This window comes from Mobula birostris, chromosome 26, assembly GCF_030028105.1.
Source record: "Mobula birostris isolate sMobBir1 chromosome 26, sMobBir1.hap1, whole genome shotgun sequence".
Classification (NCBI taxonomy): domain Eukaryota; kingdom Metazoa; phylum Chordata; class Chondrichthyes; order Myliobatiformes; family Myliobatidae; genus Mobula; species Mobula birostris.
In genome coordinates, this window is record NC_092395.1 from 47,966,566 (window position 1) to 47,978,909 (window position 12,344).

General features: G+C 43.5%; 1 protein-coding gene across 1 annotated transcript in view; it reads left to right on the forward strand.

The window, feature by feature from the left end:
* The first annotated feature begins 1,784 nt into the window (after window positions 1-1,784).
* The window catches only part of LOC140188355 (AP-1 complex subunit mu-1), a 131,080-nt gene continuing 120,520 nt past the window's right edge, over window positions 1,785-12,344 (forward strand). The window contains exon 1 of the mRNA XM_072244542.1: window positions 1,785-2,140. Coding sequence (XP_072100643.1) covers window positions 2,099-2,140 — 42 coding nt within the window. The 5' untranslated portion in view covers window positions 1,785-2,098. The remainder of the gene's footprint in view (window positions 2,141-12,344) is intronic.

The following is a 12,344-nucleotide window of genomic DNA, read 5'->3' on the forward strand; positions in this document are numbered from 1 at the left end:
TTTAATTCACTTCACGTAAGTTAACAAGTAATAAGGTGCATTTACGACAAGTTAAAATGTAAATGGTATAATGTATAAAATGTAAATGGTATAATGTACTGTGCTTCATGTGTGATGAGACTTGAGTGGTGGCAGGGAGTTCACTAGTCTTATGGCCTGGGGGCAGAAGCTGTTTCCCCACCCTAACAGTTCTTGGCGTAATGCTGCAGTACCTCCCACCTGATGGCAGGGGGGCAAAGGAAATGGACTGCTGGACAGGTAGAAGGGATCATTAACAATGCTAAGGGCCCTGTGTACGCAGTGCTCCTGCCAATGCCTGTGGGGAGTTTGTATGTTCTCTCCATGAGCAGGTGGGTTTCAAAGATGTACTGGTTGCTAGGTTAATTGGTCATTGTAAATTGTTCTGTGATTTGGCTCAGATTAAATCAGGGAATTGTTGGGTGGCGTGGCTCAAAGGGCCTATTCTGCACTGTACGTCAATAAATATCTCCGATAGGTAGAAGAGACCCACAGTCATCTGTTTGGTCTTGTCCAAGTTGAGACTCACTGTACCAGCCACTCTATCTCCTCTGTATGCTCTCTCTTTGTTGCTGTTGAAGCTAACCACCATTGTCATCAGTGAACTTGCTTCAGTAGCAGGCTGGTGCTCAGCATGATGGAGCTGAAAATATTTCTGTCTTGAGGCTTTTCTGTCAAGAAGTCCAAAATATGTAAAATTTCCAGTAATGGCCCATATAAAACACCGAGGCTCCACGGAAGGAGTTAACTATGTGCAAGACCTGCCTTCAGAGGCACATGGGTACACATGGTTATGGCATTAAGCTGCTAACTCAAGCTGCCTGTAATGCAGATGACGGTTCCCTTTCCTTTCTCAGGCAGCTGTGCTGCTCCGAGGAAGGCAGATCATGCAGCGCAGTTGTGTGTGTATGGCCGGGGGGTGGGGTGCAGACCGACCATAACGGCAGGGATGTGCTGTGGGACTGGGCTAAGTACAGGTGCGCCCCGAGGATGTGGGACTGGTCCGGGTACAGGTGCGCCCCGTGGATGCGGGACTGGCCCGGGTACTGGTGCGCCCCGCGGATGCGGGACTGGCCCGGGTACTGGTGCGCCCCGCGGATGCGGGACTGGCCCGGGTACTGGTGCGCCCCGCGGATGTGGGACTGGCCCGGGTACAGGTGCGCCCCGCGGATGCGGGACTGGCCTGGGTACTGGTGCGCCCCACGGATGCGGGACTGGCCCGGGTACTGGTGCGCCCCGCGGATGCGGGACTGGCCCGGGTACTGGTGCGCCCCGCGGATGCGGGACTGGGCCGGGTACTGGTGCGCCCCGCGGATGCGGGACTGGGCCGAGTACAGGTGAGCACCGAGGATGCGGGACTGGGCCGGGTACTGGTGCGCCCCGCGGATGCGGGACTGGGCCGGGTACTGGTGCGCCCCGCGGATGCGGGACTGGGCCGGGTACAGGTGAGCACCGAGGATGCGGGACTGGGCCGGGTACAGGTGCGCCCTGAGGATGTGGGACTGGGCCGGGTACAGGTGCACCCCGAGGATGCGGGACTGGGCCGGGTACAGGTGCACCCCGAGGATGCGGGACTGGGCTAAGTACAGGTGCACCCCGCGGTTGTGGGACTGGCCCGGGTACAGGTGCATCTTGCTGATGTGGGACTGGCCCGGGAACAGGTGCACCCCGCGGATGGATACAGGTGCAGCCCGAGGACGTGGGACTGACCTGGGTACAGGTGCGCCCCGAGGATGTAGGTCTGGGCCGGATACAGGTGCACCTTGCTGATGTGGGACTGGGCCGGGAACAGACACGCCTGTCTAACCCACCTCAGCTCTCTCTACCGCACCCCAGACTTGTTCTACACGTGACGACATTGATCCGCTCTTCTGCCACAACGAGCACCAACGCCCACCGCCAGCACGTGACAGAGGCGAATGGCGACCCCACTGCTGCTTCGCGGGCTCTGGCCAATCACAACATGCCTTGTTGCCCGGTTTTCGGAAGTGACGGTGCTGTTATGGTGACGCTGCGGCCCAGATAGCGGGAGCGAGTCGTGGTTTCCTTTTCTTCCTGGGCCGGGAGAGCCGACGGCAACATGTCGGCCTCTGCCGTTTACGTGCTGGACCTGAAGGGGAAGGTAAGAAGAGAACCTGGGTGGGCGCGGCGGCGCAACGCATGCGCGGGTTTCGTCTTCCTGACCGGAGTGGAAGGGTTGGCGCCTTCCCCGCTCCCGTCCTCACCCCATCATCACCTCTCGTCGCCCCCCACCTCACTATACCGCTGTTCTCATCCTACCCCCGCTTTCCCGTCCTCACCCCATCCCACCGCCTAACCCACACCCTCCCAGCCCCACCCAGGACACCACAGAGCCCTCTATCCCCAGCCAGCCCGGTGTACCCTTCCCACCTGTCTGTTTTCAACTCCTCAACCCTACCTCTTTTCAGGGCAATGTGAACTATGTTTATTTTAAGAAATGAAGATTGTGTTGTTGACACTGTGAGAATAAAACCAAAGTTTTACATTTATTATCGAAGTATACATGCCCTGAGATTCATTTTCTTGCGGGCAATCACAGTAAATACACGAAACAAGAATTAATGAAAACCGCACCCAACAGGACAGAGAGCAACTAGTAACTGTGCAAATACAAAGAGAAAAAAATAATATATAAACGAGCAATAGGTATCGAGAATGTGAAATGAAGAGACCTTGAAAGTGAATTGGATTAGGTATCTGAAAGGTGGACTGTGGATTAGATAGAATGTAGGGGTTCTGCAGGAGAATGTGAACAGGAGAGTAGGCGAGGTATTAATGCAGACAATCTTGGGAAAACTCCGTTGTTTCATTAGACTTGTGTGTAATCCCGCTCGAAAAGGTTAACAGTGACCAACAAGTATGACAGAGGAACTGATGTTTTAAGCGCCAGGATGAGAAAAAGAGAATACATGGGATCCTCCACTACATACCATTTCTTCACTGGAAAATCAGGATTTCTGCTGGTATTGTAGAACAGTACAGCCTTTAGCCCATGATGTCAAATTAAACTAATCCCATCACCCTTGCAGATGGTGTGTATCGCTCCATTCCCAGCCTATTCATGTGTCTGCTGAAATGCCTCTTAAATGCTACTAATTTATCTCCTTCCACCACCAATCCCTGATGGCATTCCTCACAACTGCCACTCTGTGTTTAAAATAAAAACCTGCCTTGCACATTATCTTTAAACTTTCCTTATCCCCATCTTAAAGTTATGCCTTCTAGTACTTCACACTTCTGCCTGATGTAACAATTCTGTCTATGTCTCTGATAATTTTATAAATTTCTGTCAGATCTCCCCTTAGTCTTTAATGCTCCAGTGATAACAATGGGTTTATCCAAACTCCTTTTAGCAGGTACCTCTAATCCATACATCATTATGATACACTCTGGAACACCACTGGTCACAGACTTCCAGTCAGAATAGCACCCCTCCACCACTATGCTTCCTTTTCTATGGACAAGCCAATGTCTGGATTCAAACTGTCATGTCACCCTGGATGCGTAATCTTAATCTTCTGGTTCATAAGGAACCTTTTGCAAATGCTTTACTAAAGTCACGTGTATACAATATCTTCTGCCATTCTATTATCAATCATCTTCATCGCCTCAGGAAAAAAACAATCACATTTTAAGGTATGACTTGTCCCATACAAAGCTATGCTGATTACCTCTCATAATTCCATGCTTTTCCAAAACCTAACATTAAGATTAATCTCCAGTGGATTCTTGGAGCGACGGAGGATGAGAGGTGACCTGATAGAGGTGTACAAGATGATGAGGGACATTGATCGTGTGGACAGTCAGAGGTTTTCCCCCAGGCCTGAAGTAACTATGAGGGGGCAGAGTTTTAAAGGTGCTTGGAAGTAGGTATAGAGGGGATCTCAGGGGTAAGTCTTTCAGAGAGTGGTGAGTGCATGGAGTGCATTGCTGGTGATGGTGGTGGAGGCAGATACAACAGGGTCTTTTAAGAGACTCCTGGATAGATACATGGAGCTTAGTAAAATGAGGGCTATGCAGTAGGGTCATTCCAGGCAGTTTCTGAAGTAGGTTACATGGTCAGCACAATGTTGTGGGCCGAAGAACCTGGAATGTGCTGTAGATTTCTGTGTTCTTATGTATTCTCTTGCACTGATTTAAGACTGGGTTATCCCTGCTGCTTCTCAATATCGGTTGATCTTCATTTCCCTGGGATCTCTCCTGTGACAAAAGAGGACAGAGAGGCCCCAGCAATCTCCTCTCTTGCCTCTTAGTGACCTGGGATAGATCTTGCTGAACCCTGGGGGCGTATCCGCCTTGGTGTTCTTCAATAGACCATTGACCACAATCTTTCTGACCTCAGTGTGACTTAGATTGGTCCTCACCATCCTTCAGGTCCTCCTGCTTGGGAAATACTGATGCAAAGTACTTGTTTAGTATCTCACCTACATCTTTTGCCTCCAGCCATAAATGCCCTCCTTTATCCTGAGTGACTCTGTTTTCTCCATAGTTACCTTTTTGTGTAAAATGCCTTTTGATTTTTGTAATCTTACTCGCCATGGCTCTTTTGGCTCATCTAATTCCCTGCTTGAGTTTTTTCTACTTTCTTTCTATTTCTTATTTCTCTCTGATTACAGTTTCCCAAACCTTACATGTGCTTTACTCTTTTGACTAAATTGATAATCTCTCTCACCTTTTCCCCCTTACTGAAAGATGCCAGTCCTGAATTCTGATCAATTGGTCTTTAATGACACGTACATGCCAATAACAGCTACTCCCTGTCTATTCTCCCTAGCTCAGTGATATTCCTTTTTCCAATTGAGTACTTTCCTCTGAGGTCCAGAGTTAACGTTAATCATAACTATCTTAAAACCTAAAATGTTTCCTATTGAAACCACAAAGACCTGGTCAGGTTTAGTATTGCCCCTCCTTTAGTTGGGCTACCTACGTACTGTTGGATACACTTTGCAAATTTTGCCTCATCTAAGCTTGCACTACAGAAATCCCAGTCAATGTTGGGAAAGTTAAAGTTACCCACTATGACAATGCTGTTACTTTTACATCTTTCCATAATCTGTCTATTTATCTTTTACTCTATCTTGTGATGGCAGTTGGGACGCCAGTCAGAATGATTGTACCTTTCTTATTTTTGCATTCTACCCATATTGTCTCAGTGGATGGACCCTCCAGTGTGTCCCCTCTTGACGGCAGCTGGCAATCTCTCTGATTAGAAATGGAGCTCCTTCACATCTCTCTGTCACATCTGAAACATCACAACCTTGGAACAACAAGCTGCTAGACCTGTCCCCCTCTGTGGAAGTCATTGCCATAGGTGGTTGAGGCTGAGAGGGAAATGGACCAGCCACAATGAAATGGCAGAACAGACTCGATGGGCCAGTTGGTCTAATTCGACTCCTATATCTTATGGTCCCTCAACCATGTCTGTGTATCGGCAACAAGATTATAGTTCCATACATTGATATAAGCTACAAATTTATCTGCCTTACCTGCAATACTTGCATTTAAAATAAACACATTACAGCCCAGTGGTCCCACCATGTTCATTTAGTTGGCCTGCCTTGTCTGTCCTATGGTGTTTATTTGGTTCAACCCCTATTTTCCCCTCAATACTTCCATCTGTTGACCTGCTGCTCTGGTTCCCACTTCCCTACCATGCTCTTTTAAACCCCTCTAAGTGGTGTTGGTGAGGTGAATAGACTCCCTTCTCTTCTCTCTCTCCCATGGCTGTTGGAATGGACTGAAGAAAGGTTTCCACTTTCCTCCACCCAGGTAGTTCGGGTGGATTGATTGGGCTGCCCCTTCTCCAATGCATGGATTTAGGGTGTGTAGAGAGTTCTTCCTTTGTGGCTGGTGGGTGGATCTTGGAATTCATTGATGCTATGCTCCACCATACAGGCAGTGGGTATGTTTGGGTATGTTCCAGCCTATGATCTGGTCTGTGTTAATAAACATTGGTATTCTTCAAGGAAGGACATTTTTGTTCTTTCTGTAATTCCTGTCTTATCCATGTGATTGAGTCTTAACTGCCTTCTTGGTTTGGGGGCAGTGGAAAGTGCTGTATTATCAGTGATGTCCACACCCTGTATATGAATAAATGAAGAAAGATTTGGTCACATATCACTGAACGTTCACTTCAGTCTGGTTGCATAAGTACTGTGTATGGAATACTGAACGCCCTGCTATCATCAGGAAGGTTTGTTATTCCATGTCCATCTGAATAGGCAGACTGGACTTTGGCTCAACACATAATCATATATCCAACAGTGCAGCTCAATTTCTGAAACTATGCAACAAATGAATAGATGAGGGCCATTTAGCAACTGTAGCTGTTGTTTATAACCATACCCGGCACAAAGCTTGTGGTCTGTGAAGCAGTGGTGATTCCTGCCGTCCTGTACACTTTGGAGATGTTAACTATACACAGGAGGTATCTCAAACTACTGAACATGTCACCGGTTTTGTCTTTGCACAATTTTCCAAATCCATAGACAGGATAAGTGAAGCAATGTCAGTGTTCTCTCCAGACCAACATTTCAAGCATTGATTTTCTAACTGCATTCAGTTAGCTCCAATAAGCAGGCTGTTCTTTTGTATGTTGATATCAGACCTCTAAAACAGACCAGCTGTTCCGGGTGCTGTTATTACAGTAGATTACTTGGTGGACAGAAGAAACAATTTGAAGATGATTTTGAAGCCAATTTGATCAAATATAACATGGTTGTCATGACCACTTAAAATGGAGATGTAGCATTAGCGATTTAAAAACCATAGAAAAACTACAGCACAGAAACAGGCCTTTTGGCCCTCCTTGGCTGTGCCGAACCATTTTCTGCCTAGTCCCACTGACCTGCACACGGACCATATCCCTCCATACACCTCCCATCCACGTATCTGTCCAACTTATTCTTGAACGTTAAAAAAGAACCCGCATTTACCACCTCGTCTGGCAGCTCATTCCACACTTCCACCACTCTCTGTGTGAAGAAACCCCCCCCCCCAATGTTCCCTTTAAACTCCCCCCCCCCACTCTTAACCCATGTCCTCTGGTTTTTTTCTCCCCTTGCCTCAGTGAAAAAAGCCTGCTTGCATTCACTCTATCTATACCCATCATAATTTTATACACCTCTATCAAATCTCCCCTCATTCTTCTACGCTCCAGGGAATAAAGTCCCAACCTATTCAACCTTTCTCTGTAACTGAGTTTCTCAAGTCTCAAGGTTCACTGAGAATCTCTAATCTGTGTGTCAGGAGTATACAAAAAAACAGTATAAACAGTGGAATGAGTGTATTATCTCTCAATTTATTCTTATGCCTGCTCTGTCAAGGACTTCCTGTTACAGAGTCTGCAGATTCCACTTTGGCCAAATCAGTTGACTCAAAAAAAGAAGAGTCACTCTGTTGCTGGCTTCAATCTAAATTCCACATCCTTCTATATACATATCTAAAGTAATCAAATTTTAAGTTTTCAGTTCTCTCTTCAACAAATTTAGGGCGATGCATATTCCAAATTTCTATTACTTTTTTGGAACGAATTGCTCCTTGGCCTTTCTACTGGCCTTGGCCCAGTTACAACTAAAAGGTGCTCCACATTTATTCTTGATTCCGTGCCAGAGAAAATAGCGTCTCTTTTTTTCATCTTTAACCAATTGTTTAACCAACTTGTCACTCCAATTGGATCATCACTTGGTGTTGAGAACACAAATCCATAATGTGTAACTCTCCCTTTAATTTAACCCTTCTTCCAGAATATCATTCCAGTGAATTTGTGCTTCACCATCCATTGCTAATGTATATTATGTAAAGCTTCAAATTAAACTTTGGACTTGTGTTTCACAGTGTAGATCTTCAACCCACAAGCTTGACTGAGTTAGGCAGAATGCTGCTCTGGAGATTAACTTTATTGGAGCAAGAAATGGGAGTATCTTGAATAAGGAAGATATAGTTGATGTAGTTCCCTTTTGGAGTTGCTGAGGTGGAATTTTTAGCAGATTGTACATTGCAAGGACTGGCCTTTGTGAATTCGGAAGTTAATATAGGAAATGCTAAAGTCAGGCTTCACCTCTGGAGAGATATTATAAAACTCCCGATAATCTAGCACATTGTAGTATATGAACCCTGTGAGTTTAAAGGGAATGTGTGAAATGAACTCCGTTATATTTAGCGGAACATGAGAGACAAAGCTCCAGGGAGTCCGTTGCTGAACCATTGGGCTTTCCAAACAATTGGATTCTGGACAATGGAAATTAATATTTTGGGTTTGTGAGCTTTCTTCAGAAGGTCCATTGTAGATTCAAGTTTTGTGGAAGGACATGCATCACGTTTTAGCCTGTACTCAAATCTACAAATTTGATCATGGCACCTTTCCAGGCTTTAACTTTAACTTCCAGTTTCAAATTAACTTGGTATTAAATTCCGTAAGTGTGCGTGATAGCTGATACAGAATTACTATTTGTGAATTACTTCAAGTATGCAGTGCATTTGAAACAAGTTCTGTAGGCTCTTTTCATTTTGCCATTTGAGTTCGTGTAGAAGAAACTTGTAACGTGTGTTGAAGTATTACTTTGGAACAAATTTTTGGTGAAACAGGTTTTAGCACTATTTGGGAGCTTAGTGAGTTTAATAAGCTAATGTAGATCCAACTATATAGATTGAAAATTATGGTTGATGCATTGTTAGATAAATTGATGAGGGATTGCCAATGAATGAAGAGGAAAGCAACAACTCTGAGGTGTAAGGGGACACAGCCATTTGTTTTTGAACTAGTACAGGAAATCAACCAGAGTGAAAAGAATAGACAAGAAGATGTTCAAAGATCTGGCAGGACCAAGAAGAATGATAGGCAATTATTCAGTTGGTTTGAAAGATCTCAGCAGCCACATAAACTATCACAGTGCATGGAGGTTTAAGAAAAAGTGTAAATAGATATTGGTACTATGAGCATAATTTGTAAGGTTTGAGAAAGGTTCCCAGGCACATTTGCAAGGCAATTGGTTTCACACGAGCAGAAGATACTTAGAACTATTTATCATTTCCCATTGGAAAGAATTTCCCTATCACTTGCTTGTATTGGTATAACATACCTGAGTTGGTGTGTTAATGTGCAATGTTGCAGTATCCTGTTCGTTAAATGGAATTGTTTGAATTAAGAAGTTTTGGTGCTGTCTCTCTGTAAAGTGCTCTACTACTGTTGGTCACTGGTGTTTTAAGAAATTGTTATTAACAACACCTTTGATCTCTTGTAATTCTATTATTTCCAGTGTAACTTCGAATATTTCAAAATCTAATGGTTACTACCATTTTGCTAGATCTTCGTGGGCAGTTATTTTTTGTTTCGAACCCCCTAGTGAGTGTCTTGCTTCACTGCCAATGGTAAAATTCCAGTCTCTGCGTTGCTGTTGGTATGGGAAAGTGGCTGCTTTTGTGAATCAAGTGCTTTTGAAGAGGTTATGATAGAAGTACAAGGTGCTCGGTAATAAAATACTTAAGAATTTTGTCAAAAAAATGAGATGAATCAGAACAAGAAGCATACCATTATAGATTGTTGGTAATTTATTCTGTTATCTTGATAAAAAAATAGTTGTCTAAACTTCATGCTGTAATTACTGAAACCCCAATTCAAAGTTGTGGTTAGTTTTAACTATGTCATGTGCCTAAGCATCATGGTCTGAATATCAGGCATGATTTCATCAGTGCAATCTTCAGCCATCATTTAAATCAACTGTTAGCTCTTCGTAGTATGAAAATTGCGTTCCTAGTTCCTCTATCCTCAATAAACCCATATTGCAGTTTAGAAGTTTCTGGTCTTAACTTGTTTTTAATTCGACTCAGAACAATTCTCAACAAAATCTTTATTATGTGACTGATTGTTCTATAATTTTCCCAGTCAATAGTTCCAGGAACTTTTGGCAGAGTTATAAATACTGATTTCAAGAGATCGTCAGGCAATACACCAGACTCATATATGCCATTAAACAGTTCAAAAAGAGTATCTATGCCCAGATCTTCTAGGGCTTTTATCATTTCCACTGAAATTTCATCAAGTCCAGTGGCTTTACCATGTTTCATGCTTTTCATTGCTATAGTTACTTCTTCTTTGGTAAAAGGTGGACCAGAATTAGGGTGTTTAATATCTGGGGGTTCCCCTCTATTATCCTCAAACAGCTGCTCTATATATTGAATCCATCTCTCACATACTTTATCTGGGTCTGTTAGCATGGATCCGTCTGCTGATCTTATGCATCCTGTACAGGAGGTTTTCTTAATTCCAGTAAATTCCTTAATTTTCTTGTGCATTTCTTTGCTGTTGTTAATATGGCCTTCTACTTCATTGCATTTTTGATTCAGCCATTCTTCCATTGCAATATTGCACAATTGTCTGGTCTGTCTGTCTAGCTCTCTGTATTGTACTTCATTATTCTTCACTAACCTTCTTTGTTCCATCAGATCTAGAACTTCTTGGGTTATTCACCCCTTGTTGGTGTGTTGGATTTCTTGTACTGGGATTATCTCCTCTTTTCATTTTTCTCCCCTAATCCAAAAGGTCCTATGATGTTATCAACCCTTTCCTGTCCAACTTTGAAGTTTAAAATCTCCCATGACTAGTTTTATATCTTGAGATTTACATTGCTCATAAGCACTGTCGAGATATTCATAAAACTTGTTGATATCCTCTTCATCCGCATCACTTGTTGGTGCATAGGCTTGGATTATGCTAATGTTAAAAGCGGTCCCCCTTAATTTAACTAAAAGCAGCCGGTTGGATATCACCCAAAATCCGATGAAACATTTTGATACTTGTTTGTTTAAAATAATTCCAACTCCGTACATATGCTGGTGACCTCCAGAGTACACTATCAGAGAACTATTCTTAGTGAATTTGCCACTGTCGGTCCGTCTAATTTCTGACAGGCCTAAGATATCAACTTCCAACCTTTTCATTTCATTTGATGTGTTGTCCAACTTTCCTTTCTGGTAAAGTGTACAGATGTTCCATGTTGCTACCCTTGGCCTTTCCCCATTGCTTACAGTCTCTGGATGACGGTCTGGTGTCACCTGTAGCACATGACTACCCCTACCGATCGAGGTGTTGTTCTGTTGATTAGAATCAACCCCATTCACGCTGTTGTCTGGTTTCCTTCTTTTGTTTCTTTCCATGATTGACTCGGCAAAAATCTCAACAGTGGTTTGCCGTTGCCTTCTGTTGCCGCAGTGCTCATCTAACTGGAGCATTTGACCTCTACTGGTGTTCCCAGTTGGGAATCATATACTAGATGTCGCCCAACCTTTGCTGTTGTTGTACAAAGACAATCCTCCACCAAAGCTTGGAATCCATCTCCCTGCTGCCGGAGACTTCAGTGATTTTAGATGACACCACCACCATTGGTCTGGTTATTTTTCTGGCGCCAAACGCTTGCCATAGACCGAGCTCCTTCAGTGAGACTGTGCACCTGGACCCAAGTCCTACGTGAAGGTGGAGTTGTCTTGGTAACTGCAATATAGGTTTATTGAGGATAGAGGAACTAGGAATGCAATTTTCATACTTCAAATGCTTTCAGAAAGGCCAATTGAATATCAAAATGATGTCTTTTTATGTTTTATTGATTTCACTAAAGCATTCGACAAAGTGCAATATGAAAAATTATTTCAAATTGTTGCTAAACTAAACATTGACGGAAGGGACCAACAACTGCTTCAAAATTTATATTGGAATCAAACAGTGGCAGTAAAAATTGATGATAATATAAGCAGTTGAACTAAAATTCAAAGAGGAGTTAGACAGGGATGCATTGCCTCACCAGAATTATTTAATATCTATAGTGATTCTCAGAGAAATAGAACACCTAGATGGGATAAAAATTGGAGGTGTTAACATCAACAATATAAGATATGCAGACAATACCACCCTAATAGCAAGTGCTGCAGAAGACCTACAAATCCTCCTTGACAAAGTGGTACAAACAAATACAGATTTTGGTCTAACCGTCAACTGTTTAAAAAAAACAAATGTATGGTAATACCAAAACAGCAGGATACTCCCAACTGCCAATTGTACATCGGTAATCAAGAGATTGAACAAAAGTACAGCTTTAATTACCTTGGTAGCTTTATGTCACAAGATGCTAGAAGTAAAGTAGAAATAAAAAGAAGAATTGCCATTGCCAAAACCAACTTCCAAAAAATGAAATCCATTTTTACCAGCAGACACATTTCTATGACAACAAGGCTTAGGCTAATAAAATGTTACATCTGGTCAATTTTGCTGTATGCTTCCGAAACATGGACTATAACACCAGAACTCCAAAGAA